The sequence below is a fragment of the Rhinopithecus roxellana genome, chromosome 8 (genome assembly GCF_007565055.1).
Source record: "Rhinopithecus roxellana isolate Shanxi Qingling chromosome 8, ASM756505v1, whole genome shotgun sequence".
In the NCBI taxonomy this organism is placed as follows: Eukaryota; Metazoa; Chordata; class Mammalia; order Primates; family Cercopithecidae; genus Rhinopithecus; species Rhinopithecus roxellana.
The window spans coordinates 86,459,724-86,474,814 of record NC_044556.1 but is presented as its reverse complement, the minus strand read 5'-3'; the positions used below and the strand labels follow the sequence as shown (position 1 = coordinate 86,474,814).

At 48.7% G+C, this 15,091-nt stretch overlaps 1 protein-coding gene across 5 annotated transcripts in view; it reads left to right on the top strand.

The window, feature by feature from the left end:
• The window catches only part of SUSD4 (sushi domain containing 4), a 149,424-nt gene extending 137,556 nt beyond the window's left edge, over positions 1-11,868 (top strand). For 4 of the 5 annotated variants that reach the window (XM_030936817.1, XM_030936814.1, XM_030936815.1 and 1 more), the window contains 4 exons: positions 3,333-3,530; positions 4,977-5,121; positions 9,048-9,430; positions 10,480-11,868. In XM_030936817.1, coding sequence (XP_030792677.1) covers positions 3,333-3,530; positions 4,977-5,121; positions 9,048-9,430; positions 10,480-10,508 — 755 coding nt within the window. In that variant the 3' untranslated portion in view covers positions 10,509-11,868. The remainder of the gene's footprint in view (positions 1-3,332; positions 3,531-4,976; positions 5,122-9,047; positions 9,431-10,479) is intronic. The other variant, XM_010368547.2, reaches the window with a different exon arrangement.
• Positions 11,869-15,091: the final 3,223 nt, after the last annotated feature.

Sequence of the window (15,091 nt, the reverse complement as noted above, 5' to 3'; positions counted from 1 at the left end):
CATTAAATGATTGATCAAATGGTTGATCTGTATGGTACAGAAATTCTTGAGCACACCATGGGACCATTTGCCTTGGAGTGAATGCAGTGATTTGAACAGTCATTCATCCTTTAGGCCCAGTGAGAAAAAAATGCTGCTGATAACATACTTGCATACATTTATGTGGGCTCTTTCATGACGTTTTCTGTGCTTTGAGAACAGTTTTGGTAATTTTCTAATCCTACAGTGGCCCTCAGGGGCTTGTTTAGAGAGCCTTTGAGGAGAAGTGCCTTCCTGCTCTGTGTACCTTTTTCTCTTTCATAAAAATGTTAAGATATTTAAGGTGTACAACATGATGTTTTGAGATACATCTACACAGTGACATGATTAATACAGTCAAGTAAGTTAACATAATCCATTTCCTGAAATCTACTCTGTTAGTGAATTTCCAGTGTATAATACAGTATTATTAACTGGAGTCTGGATACTATACATCAGAGCTCTGGACTTCATCCTATGGAACTGCACCCTTTTACCCTTTGACCTACATCTTCTGATTTCCTCCACCTCCCCGACCCTGGTAACCACTGTTCTGCTCCCCGTTTTTATGTATTCAACTTTTTTAGATTTCACGTATAAGTGAAATCGTGCAGTATCTGTCTTTCTGTGCTTGGTTCATTTCACTTAGCGGAATGTCCTCCAGGTTTATCCATTGTGTCCTAAATGGCAGGATTTCCTTCTTTTTTAAGGCTGAATAATATTCTATGGTGTATATTGCCCATATTTTCTTTATCCATTCATCTGTCAGTGGACACTTGCCATACCCTTGACCACAGAAAGGGGCTTCTGTCCCAGAGAAGATGCCGCTCCTGAGCGTACAGCAGTGCTGGGGAACCCTTCAGCAGTGTAGGGAAGGGGGTCCCCAGGCAGTCCTGGGGCCACTGGAGACCCCTTCCTTGTGTTCTCCCAATAATTGAGTAGAGGAGAAGCAGCATGGAGGAGGGCCTCTGAGGAGAGAAGAGCCCTTACTGCCATGTCTCTGGATCTCCCAGAACCAGTTCAACAACACGGCCAGTGCCTTTTTCTCTCTCCCTCTTCCTCATCAGCTGTCCTTCCCTTTGCTTCCTTCTGCTTTATTTCCTGGGGATGCTCCCAGAGCACCCTGGTAGTAGCAAATTTGAGAAGAGCCCCTGTTTGTGGAAATGCAAGTGGTTATGTGACTGCATTTGCCAGCCCAGGAGATACCCTGGGGCAGGGCAGCAGAAAGCTCCTGGGCCTCAGAGTTAGAGTTCAAAGCCTATCTCTGCCAGTGTCCACCTGTGGGATCCGCACAGCAGCCACCTGACAGTCACCATTTACTGAGCACACCCTGGGCCTGCCAGCCTCAGATCTCCCCTGGACCTTCCCTGCACTGCACCAGATCTAGACAGGCTGTCCGCCACAGACCCTGTTTCCCAGATCCGCTTGTCACCTGGCTCCCCACTGGCTTTGTCCAGAGGGAGCCTGGAGGGTGGGCAGGTGGAGAACCAGGCTACTTCTCCCTCACTGTTCCTACCCTGGGGGCATCTCCAACAGGGTCTGAGTATCCCCGGGCTCCAGTTCCCACGTGATAGACCTCCATGGTTCCACCTTCCACTAGGGACCCCAGCAACGAGACCCCGTCATCCCACCAGCCCAGGAGTGGTGGTGTCTTCCTGCTCTTACTAATCTCAGGGTGTTCCTGCTGGCTTCTCCACTTTGCCATCACCTCGTTAAATTCCATCTCTTTAGATGCTCGAGTCCTGGTTTTCCCTGAATAATCACAGTTTGTCAGCCCTGAACCAGCATTTCTCAAAATAGCCCTCAGAGACTCTTGTACAGCTGAGGACCCTGAAGCTCAAAGATGAGCAGGGATTGGTTTAGGGTCACTCAGCTGGTGAGTAGTTCAGCTGGAATTCAGACCTAGGTCTGTCTAGAGCATGCCTGGACTTCTACTCACTACTCTAGTTGCTTCTGTGAGTTTCTGTTTCCCCTTCTCCGAAAGAACCAACAAGATCTACACTGCAGTGTTTTGTTTGCAGGACTAGAGAGAGTGCCTGTAGTGTGCCTCTGACCCTGCTTCACACACCTCGGGACACCCCCAGCAGGGTGGCCTGCTCTGCAGGGAGGGCCATCTTGTTATCCAGCCTCAGTGGGCACCCAGTGCTGCCATAAGTAGTTTCAGTGGCTAGTGTGGAGAGGGCACCAATTCTAGCCTGTATGGTGGGCAGTGCCTGTTCTGCACTGGCCAGGGTGTTTGGTTACCCCAAGGAAGGGAATCAAAAGTTAACTCTTTTTGGTTTTGGTTGGTTTTTTGTTTGTTCGTTTGTTTGTTTGTTTGTTTTTGGCCAAAGTTCTTACTGGTTTCCATGAGTGTGGGTTTGAAGCTGGCATTGGTAGAATCTGTGGTTTGACTGTTTTTTTAAGAATGTTTAAGCGGCAGCACTGTTTATTTCTGTGTCCTCATCCAAGAAAGAGCTCCTTGTGGCATAAAAGGCACCGAACTCCCACTGAAGCCGTCTTTCTGGTGACAGAGATGGAACCATTCTTACCTTGCAACCTAGAATGCAGTACCAAGATAGGACACTAAAAACAACTTTTTCTTCCCCTAACATGATGGAATATTCGAGTCAGAACCCTAAGGCATCATCCTAGGATAGAATAAGCTTCCATTTGACAGAGGAGAAAAATCAAGGCTCAGAGAGGTTAAGGGATCTGCTTAAGGTCATGCAGTGTGGTGTGGTGGCAGAACCAAGCCTCACGCCTAAAACACTTAACTCTGGTTACCATGGAGGCTGTGCCCCGGCTCTGCAGGCAGAGCTAGAAGAATTGCTCCATGTTCATCACTGGCCAAGCCTCAGCAGGGCTGTAGGGGATCAGGTTAGGGACACTGCCCTGGATTTTAATAGACCCAAATTACTACTGTCGTCACAGAAACAGGCTTGGGATAACTATGCCTTTCAGTAAAGATTTTGTCCAGAAATATCTTAATTTTATTTACTAGGTTATCTGGCACATAATAGCATGCATTATTAATAGAGTAGCTTAATACTCTCTATTGAATAGGCATACTCTTTGCATTGTAAAACGAACCTCTCTTTTATGATGTACTTCACAATGCCTTGTCACAAAAGCACGTGCTCAGAATATTACAGCAGGCTTCCATTCCACCTTCCATGAAATACTAAAAAAGAGATCATCTCTAGTACAACTCAGTAGCCTCGTGATTAATCCATAAGCACATCTTTAACTGAGTTCTCCTAGGCCATTCTTTGTCTTAAGGGCTTCAGACAAAGGTGAGCATGTGATACTGAAACTCTTATTCTCCCCTACTGCCCAAGTTTGTCCATTACCTCCAATGGTGAGTCACGGAGATTTCGTCTGCCATCCACGGCCTTGTGAACGCTACAACCACGGAACCGTGGTGGAGTTTTACTGTGATCCTGGCTACAGCCTCACCAGCGACTACAAGTATATCACCTGCCAGTACGGAGAGTGGTTTCCTTCCTATCAAGTCTACTGCATCAAATCAGGTAAGTCTGAAGGTCTCGCCCTTGATGATATGGACCCTCCTTGGACCATCTGCACATAGTGGGCAGTGGCTATGTACCAAGCTGTATCTCTCCTCCCACGCCCAGTGTCATGAACAGGATATCGAAACATATCATTGCGGGTCGATGGGGCTGCTGTTGGGCTCTGTGCCAGATGCTTATAGGTCCTGTTCAGAGGGTCAAGAGTATTAACCTGTCTGCTGGAGGTCCTTCCATAGAGGCTAGGGGTCTAGGGACCCTGTTCAGAGGGTCAGGAGTATTAACCTGCCATTCCCAGGTTAAAATGCTGACCCTCTGAACAGGGTCCCTAGACCCCTAGCATCCATGGAAGGACCTCCAGCCTCTGCACTCTTTTTTCTCCCAGCCTTATCCCTTTCCACTGGTAAGGACACAGGCCTATGGGTGTGACCAGAATTACATGCATTGCCCTGGACCGAAGCGATGAATAACTTTACCTTTCTCTTCCATTCAAGGACGCATATCAGAATACAAATAATACTGTGGGTGACACCTGATCTCACTTATAAAACTATAGGCCATTTGCAAGCTTCAGGGCTTCATAGTTAAGAGCAAATGACTTACTTGCAAACCACCTTCCCCACTGGCCTCAGTGCACCCGGGTAGTGACCACAGGATAGAGATTGGGGCACCAGCATACACCCACTGTCTCCTTCCCACTCTCCCCAGCCCTTTCCAGGCTGGGGATGCTGCCCTGAGCAGCGCTGATGACTGCATGCGTCTCCCCTGGACACAAGGAAGTACTTGTTAATGCCGGGTCTCTGGAGGCGCACACATGATCCTGTGAGCCAGCGAGGGGAGAAGTGCAGAGAGAGTGTCTAAGAGGGTGGGCATGACAAGGCAGGGAGGCGTCTAAGAGACAGGGTGGACTGTGCCCAAAGGATAAGAGTCTCTTCTGGAAGGGTCTGCTCCTGCTGCCCCTGACCTGGCAGACAGCTGATAGGGCGTCAGAACTGTGGAACAGGGGTCCTCTTTACCCTCTGTTTCTTGCTTTACCCAATCCCACAGCATATCCCAGAACACTCACAAAGGGCCCAGCTTCCCACTCCCCCAGCCCTTGGTCCATTTCGGAGCAACTTCTCCAGGCAAGAGGGATGCCCACCTTTGTTCTCAAGAGGCAGATGCGTTATTTGAGCCTGTGCCAGGCCTGCGCCTGGGACTAGAATGTGAGCATGCAGGTCTGCAACCTGGCAGAGCCCATGCCGGAGACAGGTTTTTAGTGTTGGGTGGATCCTGATGCAATTTCCATGAGCTGCAGGGGCACATGGTATCTCCGGGGAGCGCTGGGGATCAGAGGCACCTTGCGTACATCTCTTGTGCCAAATAAATCCAGCAAATGAGCCCATGGGGAACCTTGGCACCTCTCATGGTCTGGGAGCCTCACATACAGCTTTGTTCTCCCTCACGCAGAGCAAACATGGCCCAGCACCCACGAGACCCTCCTGACCACGTGGAAGATTGTGGCGTTCACGGCAACCAGTGTGCTGCTGGTGCTGCTGCTCGTCATCCTGGCCAGGATGTTCCAGACCAAGTTCAAGGCCCACTTTCCCCCCAGGTCAGTGTCATGTCTTGGCAGCTGTGGCTCGAGGTCTGACTCAATGCAGCCACCCTTAGCAGCAGAGAGAATGTGATGAGTGAAAAGTTGGAGCTCCTAAGGGAAACAGGGGAGAGCAAAAACCATGTTCTGGGATATTTTGAGCACCAAGGTGGAGACAGACCTCATTTTCCTCTTTCTTTCCTACCTCTCCCCTTCCTTCTTGCAGTTGACCATTCGCAGGTGGGCATCATGGGGAGCAAGCAATGGGATCACAGAGTTAGGACTGCAGGCTGTGGACTGCTCCACCCAGGGGCACCATTCCCACCATGGTCACCCTGCATGTGGCCCTGGAGTGAGGCACCACGCAGCTCAGTTCATAGGGAGGGTAAGACATGCACACAGCTGACTGGGACACAGGTCAGAGGTGTGTGAACAAAGGTGTTAGGCATTGAGAAGCCTCAGGAAGGAAAAAAGACTTTCCTGATTCCAGGGAGAATCAGGAAAGGGCTAGTGAGAGTCTTCCATGAAGTCTGATCTGAACCCCTGAAGTGGGACATGTGGAAGGCACTTCTCCATCCTTCTCAGCTGCACCAATCAGCTCGGGTTGGTATCTTCAGCCTCAAGTCATCATCACCAACGAGAACTGCACCAGCACCCTTAGGAACAAAGAAGAGCCACCCAGCACTACTGCTGGCCAGTCATCGTTCCTGGAGGGAGAAGTAGTTTAGAAAGCAAAAGGATAAGTTTATGAGTATTAAGAAGAGGAGGTAAGGACAGCAAAACACTGCAAAACACTAGCCAGGGGCCACTGATACAAGCTGTCTTTTCCTTGCCTTCTGTGGCCATGTCAGAGTCTTCTCATTTTAGAACCTAATGCTTCAGAAAAGGGCATTTGTTTTTTTGCCCACAGGGACAACCTAGTCCCCAGAGTCATATGTACCTGAAAAAGGGACTATTGCTCATGGAGGAGAAGGCTCCTGGAATCAACCACTTCTCTCTTCCTTCCAGGAAAATGCAGTGTGTCTCTCACACCTTCCAGCTGTGAGAGGAGTGAAGGAAGCGGGCAGAGCTGCTGGAGACAGCACCTGCCCACCTTCGCCCTTAACCTCACACCCCACAGGGCAGCCTTCCTCACATAGCAATTCCTCCCTGCCTGGCAGTAGGGACTCCCCATGGTCACAACCTCACAGGCACATCCCTCTTTCCCTAGCCACAAATGTGTGCTAGATGTGGGTGTCACCTGCATCCCTCCCCAGGCCCAGAGGTGTGTTAGTGCCATCCTGGTGCCACAGCAAGCTCTTGCTATGATGCTGAAACCTTCCTTCCTCTCCAACCTGCCATCCACTCTCTGTCTTCCACGTTGTTATATATTCATCAAGGGACCGTATTCTATCATTGAGCAATTACAGTATCTCAAGAAGGCCTAAGGATTACAAAGAGAAAGCCAACCCACAGGGTTGTGATTGACAGTGCATTCGAGTACTTTAAAAGGGCCCTCAGAGCTATTTTTCTCCATATTGTTGGAAGAAAAGTTTCCAGGATATCCACTAGGTATTAAGACTATTTTTTAAATGTTCTGAAAACCCTTTCACCTGATGTTCTTCAGCCCTTGAGTCTTTTGTCTTATATTATTCTTGAGTTGTTTTGGGAAGGTTGGCTTCAAATACATGACATGAATCCAAATACGTGACCAGAATCTCAAGGGCAAACCAAGAATGGACTTTTTTTTCTCCAGGTTCCACAAGAGTAGAGCCTGCAGGGATGTTGATGAGGGGTGTATGAGAGCTAAGTTGCATGGTGAGGACATGTGGAGGGGAAGCTGCCAGATTGTGGGAGCTGTAGCCTGGGTGTGGAATGTTAGGGTGAGGAATGGAGAAGAGAGGCGTCTGTTCACCCGGGCCTAGACAACATGGAGGTGCCAGGGACAGTGAGGAGGCAGGGAGTCCCAAGTGAGAAGGAGGCCAGCACAAGACAGCGAAGTGGCCAGAGAGGAAGGGAGCATCATTGTCAAGGATGCAGTAACTAGTGGTGGCTGTGGAGGGAGAGCAGTCTGGCTCCGGAGCAAGCTCCTCCTTTCCTCCCGCCTCCTGCCTTCTACCCCCTGAAGAGCATGGTCTTGGTGGTCTCCCGCCCTCTCTGGGCAGCTTTTAAGAGCTTTGGGACAAGGAGTCCACCACCATAATCTCCAAGCCTTTGCAAGATGTTTCAAAAAGTCAGTGGACTTGAGCATTAGAGAGACACACAGCCTTTGCTTCCCCTCCATCCCCAGACATTTCGTTTTCTTGGGTTTAGAGCCCCTGCTGCCAGCACTTAGAGATTCAGGGTCTGCCCACCCAACTGGGTCTTCTCTTCCTGATATTTTACCTTTGGCCTCCTCCCTCAGCACCAGTTCCCAGCAGAGACAATAAGAAACCAAGTTCCAGCTGGGCACGGTGTCTCATGTCTATAATCCCAGTACTCTGGGAGTCCGAGGCAGGTGGATGGATCACCTGAGGTCAGGAGTTCGAGACCAGCCTAGCCAACATGGTGAAACCTTGTCTCTCCTAAAAATACAAAAATTAGCTGGGGGTGGTGGCGCATGCCTGTAATCCCAGCTACTCAGGAGGCTGAGGCAGGAGAATCGCATGAGCCTGGGAGGCGGAGGTTTCAATGAGCCGAGATCGTGCCATTGCACTCCAGCCTGGGTGACAGAGCAAGACTCCATCTCAAAAAAAAAAAAAAAAAAAAGAAAGAAACCAAGTTCCATTGGCTACTTCTTAGCCACCCTGGGTTCCTCTTGAGGCCAGGAGCAGAGTGTGGGGGTCACACGGAGCCCAGGCTGTGACGTCAGATGCCCCAGGCTCCAATCGGACAGTGTTGAATGTGCAGAGTGCTGAGAAGCAAGGGGAGCAGGCCAGGAGCTGCGTGCGCGCCCACGCGAGGGAGCCCTGCAGACACGCAGACTCGATTTGCCGCGGCTCCTGGAGCCCTCACAGCAGCAGCCCAGGCCTTGCTTAGATGAGTGGTGGGAGGAAGGAGGTGGAGGTGAGCCTGTGCAGCTCGAACAGGGTAGTGACATGGTGCTTACAGCTTTCCTTTTTTTTTCCTTCTTTCCTGAGTTTTTTGTTTGTTTTTTTCTATCTAGACTAAGATGTAGTGATTTTTATACTGTAGCAGAAAACAACAAAGAAACATGATGAACATAGGGCCAGCTAGTCCCTCTGGGCACTCAGAGTCCACAGTTACAGTTGTTTGTTTGTTTGTTTGTTTGTTTTTTAAGAGATAAGGTCTCGTTCTGTTACCCAGGCTGGAGTGCAGTGGTGCGATCATGGCTCACTGCAGCCTCAAACTCCTTGGCTCCAGGGATCCTCCTGCCTCAGCCTCCTGAATAGCTGGGGCTATAGGCACGTGCCACCACACATGGCTAACATTTTTATTTTTTGTGTAAACAGGGTTTCACTATGTTGCCCAGGCTGGTCTCAAACTCCTGGGCTCAAGCAAAACCTCCCAAAGTTCTGGGATTGCAGGTGTGAGTCATCACACCTGGCCTATTTTCTATACTTTTAACAGTGCTATCCCACTTTCAATCCCATCCTACAGGACACTGCAGAGGGGCGCTGGGATGCTCTGTTAGAAAGGGTTATGTTGTCCCCTGCCCCATGAGCTTATGGTCAGAAGGCCAAAGCCCACAGGTCAGAGGAGCAAGGGAAAAGCATGAGGAGATAGGAGGACATGAGAGAGTGACAAAAGAAAACCTCCTCTCTCCGGAGCATTGGCAGCCGGGATGGCAGCATCATCTTCCGGAGGAGCCCCTGAAAGGAGGCTGGTTCTTCCGTATTATCCTCCATACCAGGCTCTGCTGCCCATCGTGGGTCCTGAGACCCCGAGTGCAGGAAGGAGCGTGGGTGGCCTCATCCCCAGGGTGGCATGGCTTTGACATGTTGGCACTTCTTTCCTTTACACAGGGGGCCTCCCCGGAGTTCCAGCAGTGACCCTGACTTTGTGGTGGTAGATGGCGTGCCTGTCATGCTCCCGTCCTATGACGAGGCTGTGAGTGGTGGCTTGAGTGCCTTAGGCCCCGGGTACCTGGCCTCTGTAGGCCAGGGCTGCCCCTTACCCGTGGACGACCAGAGCCCCCCGGCATACCCCGGCTCAGGGGACATGGACACAGGCCCAGGGGTGTCAGAAGCCTGTGACAGAGTCTCAGGCTCTTCTGAGCTGCTCCAGAGTCTGTATTCACCTCCCAGGTGCCAAGAGAGCACCCATCCTTCTTCAGACAACCCTGACACAATTGCCAGCACGGTGGAGGAGGTGGCATCCACCAGTCCAGGCATCGATATTGCAGATGGTAAGTGCTTGCCCCAAGGCCCAAGCCACACCTGCAAACACCTCCGCATCAGCATCTTCAAGCCAGCTCCTTGCTCCGCACGCTCCACCCTCCAGCACAGAGTCGAATCAATCTGTTTACCTCTCACTCAGCTTAAATTGCTTCATGCTCTCTCTACATGTAGAGGCCTTGGGCAAGGCCAATTATTGTAAGGAATGATCATCATCTTGCAAGTAATGATCATCATCTTGCAAGTAATGAGCCCATTAATGGACATTTCAAGAGGCACCAAAAGGCAGTGAGCCATCCAGAGTAGAAAGGCAACAGTGGCCGGTGCTTTGTTTTTGTAGTGTCCTTATGATCCGGAATGTTTTTCTTCTTTATTCCTTAATTAGGTAGGACTTCTGGAAGTGGGGTTTAGGGACAGGATGGCACATGCATGCCAGGAAGAAGGATCCAGAGGCACGCACTAGGGCCCAGCAGTGTGTTCTAGCCCCAGAGTTCTGTGCGCATAGAAGTTATTTTTACCAGATGTGAAGTAAAAGATGTATGTGTACCTGTCATAAGGAAGGGTGGATTCATGGTAAAATAGGGAAAATGTGTCAGATTGATTGGGTCTCTGTTTCCTACAGAAGGGGAGCCCCAGTGCCACTTTGCAAATGAGAGCACTAATCTGGCTTACATTGAGAGTAAATGGCAGTAACAACATGGAAACAGAGGTCTCCTGGGCCACCACAGTGTTCCTTTTCTGTAAACCACACTGCCTTTCTATACTTGAATTTGCAACTTTCTGGCTTGTAGGACCATTAGGGCCTATGGTTAAAATCTAACATTTTATTTTTTATGAACTGGAAATAAGATCATAATTGTTTTCTGGCAAAAAACAATTGTTACAGAAAGATGTTGTATAGGAGGTTGATTTATTTGGTTATTAACTGGTATGTGAAACTTAACATTTTCTTCTCCTCACTGATTTGAGAAACTGTAGATATTTTAATGAGGCATATAATTCCAGATTGTCATGGTGTTTTCTGGTTATGTTAAGCTAATAACCGTCTCTTCTTTTACAGAGATTCCTCTAATGGAAGAAGATCCCTAATATGGGGCAGGATCCAGATGACTCTCTTCCTCCTTTGGGGAAAGGACCTTGTATCTTGGAGTGAGATCACAGAAGGATAGAGCTTGGGGGCAAAATGTCTAACTTACCTACATGGGGACCGCAATTCACATTGTGCATCTCAGGCTCCACAGTGAGGCTGACAAACTGCAATGGCAGTGCTTTTAAATGAGATTTGAGGATTCGCCAAGACCCATGGGGAACCAGGGGCAGCGGAGAAGCCCTTGCACGGTCTTGGATGGAGGTGTTAAATGTGTATCGTGCTGTGGAACATGAGACAATTCCACGCACATCCCACCGAATCATCACGCATCCCATTGGCTGACAAGTCCTCCCTGCCCCCTTGAAAGCATGTCACATTATGTAAATTTGCTTCTAAAACCTGCTTCCAACTGGCTCTGGACTCCAAATTTGGATGGGCCAGCCTCTGCATAAAGTTTGTGTTGAGCTGCTGGAGGAATAGCAGAGCCTCCTGCACCCTCAGCAAGGGGCCGGCTCCCAAAGGAAAGGTCCTTGTGTGACATTTGGAGAATCTTCCTTCATCCAGACAACTCTACTCGAAGCAAGATGAAAGCAGGATGTGGCAGTTCCAGTGAGAAAGGAAAGGAAAAAGACGGGCAGACTCTGCTTTCTGGAAATTTTTTCACAAAGTAGAGCTCGTGAACTCTGTGCTGTCTTCTGGTAACATATCATCAGTGTTTGTATTCATGAGTGGCACATGGATCCATGGCATTGGGTAAATCTGGGAGGTTTTACACATGGTCAGAATGTATTTAAATACATCTCATGATGGAGACAGTAACCAAGGTAATGTTTTGTTTCAGCATTTTGAAAAGACTTAACATTTATCTCAGAATCATGAGCCTCTCTCTAGTTGACAATTGTCATTGTTCCCCCAGCCCCAAATTCAACCATACATTTATTTTCCAAAACAGAAATTGTTTCTGTAAAAATATCTCACCTTCAAAAGAAGTGTGAGGTTGGATTTTCCCCCTTTTATTTGTCCTAAGATTCCAGAAGGCTGGCCTCCCAGCCCAGATAGCTCAGCCGCCTCACCTGCCTATCATTCCTGCATTCCTACTTTGAGGGTCTCATGGTGCCCACTGGGTGTTGTTCCTAAGAAACTGATTGATTAAAAAATTTCCCAAAGTGTCCTGAAGTGTCTCTTCAAATACATGCTGATCTGTGGAGTTGATTCCTTTCCTTCTCTTGGTTTTAGACAAATGTAAACAAAACTCTGATCCATAAAATTGCTATGCTGATAGAGCGGTGAGGGCTGGAAACTTGATCAAGTCCTGTTTCTTCTTGACACAGACTGATTAAAAATTAAAAAGAAAATGACTGTTTGAAGTGTGACTTTAATAGTGCAGTAGAGTCGGGTGGGCAGGGGCAGGGTGGTGACAGTGATCATGGATGATGGGATTCAGTGGTAAGATTAAGAACAAGAGATGGAAGGAGATAACACACAGACAGTGCTCACCGTCTAAATAGAGGTTGTCTCAGAGACCACTGGGCAAGTGCCTCATTTTCTACCAGGCGATTCAGAAGAGGCATGAGGGGCTTTCTCTGATAGTCTCCCCTACAAAGTAGACAGCAGCAACATCAAGCTGCCTGACTGGCAGACCAAGCACAGGGATGCCTCTCCAGCCCACAGCACTTAGGGAGACAGGTACTACAGTGTCTTAGTCCACTTGTGTTGCTATAAAGAATATCTGAGGCTGGGTAATGCATAAAGAAAAAAAGTGTATTTGGCTCACAGCTCTGCAGGCTGTATAGGAAGCATGGCACCAGCATCTGCTTCTGATGAAGGCTTCAGGGTGCTTGCACTCATGGCAGAAAGGAAAGAGAGAGTTGGCATGTACAGAGATCACATGGCAGGAGGCCAGAGAAAGGGGAGGGGGCCAGGCTTTTTTCTTTAACAGCCAGCTCTTGTGGGAACTAATAGAGCAAGAATTCACTCATTACTGCAAGACTGGCACCAAGCCATTCATGAGGGATCCTTCCCATGACCCAAACACCTCCCATTAGGCCTCAGTTTCAACACTAGGGATCAAATTTCAACATGAGATTTGGAGGGATCAAACAAACCAAACTGTAGAATTCTACCCCCTAGGCTTCCAAATCTCACATGATTTTCTCAGTGCAAAATACAATAATTCATCCCCCAAGTCTTAACTTGTTGCAGCATCAACTCAGAAGTCCATAATCTCATCTGAGACTCAAGAGAACTTCCTTATAGCTGTGAGCCTATAAAATCAAAATCAAGTTGTTTACTTCCAAGATACAATAGTGGGACAGACATTGGGTAAACATCCCCATTCCAAAAGGGAGAAATCAGCCAAAACAAAGGGGTAAGAGGACTCACAGAAGTTCAAAACTCAGCAAGGCAGACACTAAATCTTAAAGGTCCAAAATAATCTCCCTTGACTCCATGTCCAGCATCCTAGATGAGGGGTGAGCTCTCAAGGCTTCAGGTAGCACTGACCCCATGGCTTTGCTGGGCACAACCCATGTGGCCATTTTTGCAGATTGGAGTCTAGTGCCTGCAGCTTTTCCAGCCTGAGGTTGCATGCTGCTGGTGGCTCTGTAATTCTGAGGTATCCATGGCAGCCTCATTCCACAGCTCCACTAGGCACTGCTCTAGCAGAGTCTCCCTGCAGGGGTTCTGCCCCTGAGGAGGGTTTCTTCCTGGGCACCCATGCTTTCCAAAACCCTCTGAAAGCTAGGAGGAAGGTGCCAAGCCTCCACCCCTCTTGCATTCTGTGCAGTTGCAGATTTAGCACCACATGGAGGCTGCCAAGGCTTACTGCTTCTATCTCTATAGTAGAACCAAGCAGTACCAGGGACCTTTTGAGCCCTGGCTAGAGCCAGAATGCAGAGATGCAGGGAGAAGCAACCCAAGGTGGTGAAGGGCAGCAACATCAGGGCCCTGTCCCCTGAAACCATTCTGTCCTCCTAGGCCCCTGGGCCTGTGATGGGAGGGGCAGCCTTGAAGATTTCTGAATGCATTTGGGGCCTTTTTTCCAATTGTTTTGACTGTTAGCCCCCAGCTCCCTTTCTCCTTGCTAATCTCTCTAGCCTTGGATTATTTTCCTGAAAATGCTCTTTCCTTTTCTACCATAGCCAGGCTGCAAACTTTTCAAGTTTTAATGCTCTGCTTCTCTTTTAACTACAAATTTCAACTTTAGGTCATTCCTTTGCTCTCATACCTGACCATAAACTGTTAAAAGCAGCCATGTCACTTGTTGAATGCTTTGCTGCTTAGAAATTTCTTCTCCCAGATACCCTAGGTCATCACTCTTTTTTTTCCCCCCAGACAGAGTCTTACTCTATTGCCCAGGCTCACTGTGTGATCTCGGACCACTGTAACCTCCACCTCCTGGATTCAAGTGATTCTCAGCCTCCTAAGTAGCTGGTATTGCAGGTGTGTGCACCACCATGCCTGGCTAATTTTTGTATTTTTGGTAGAGACAGAGTTTCACCATGTTGACCAGGCTGGTCTGGAACTCCTGACCTCATGAGCTGCCCACCTCAGCCTCCCAAAGTGCTGGGATTACAGGTATGAGCCACTGCGCCCAGCCAGGTCATCGCTCAAATTCAGCTTTGCACAAAGCCCTAGGGCATGGACACAAGGCGCCAAGTTATTTGCCAATTTATGACAATGCTGGTCTTTGCTCCAGTTCCCAATAAGTTCCTCTTTTCCATCTGAAACCTTGTCAGTATGGCCCATACTGGGTGAAGTTCCCCATAACTTCACCCATAACTGGGTGAAGTTCCAAAGCCGCTTTTACATTTTCAGGTATCTTTATAGCGATGCCCTACTCCTCGGCACCAGTTTTCTATCTTTGTCCTTTTGTGTTACTATAAAGAAACATCTGAGGCTGGGTAATTTATAAAGAAAAGATGTTTATTTGTCTCAAGTTTCTGTAGGCTGTATAGGAAGCATGGTACTGGCATCTGCATCTGGTGAGGGCCTCAGGCTGCTTCCACTCATGGCAGAAGGTGAAGGGGAGCCTGCATGTGCACAGATTACATGGTGAGGGGAGGCAAGAGAGAGGGAGGGAGGTGCCAGGTTCTTTTTAACAACGAGCTCTTGGCCAGGCACAATGGCTCATGCCTGTAATCCCAACACTTTGGGAGGCCAAGACCAGCAGATCACCTGATGTCGGGAGTTTGAGACCCACCTGACCAACATGGAGAAACCCATCTCTACTAAAAATACAAAATTAGTAGGGCGTGGTGATGCATGCCTGTAATCCCAGCTACTCAGGAGGCTGAAGCAGGAGAATCGCATGAACCCGTGAGGTGGAAGTTGCAGCGAGCTGAGATTGTGCCATTGCACTCCAGCCTGGGCAATAAGCGAAACTCCTTCTCAAAAAAAAAAAAAAAAAAAAAAAAAAAAAACAGCTTTCATGGGAACTAACAGAGCAAGAACTCACTCATTGCAAGACTGGCAGCAGGCCATTTATGAGGGATCCACCCTGTGACCCAAACACCTCCCATTAGGCCCCATTTCCAACATTGGGGATCACATTTCAACATGAGACTCAGAGAGGACCAACATC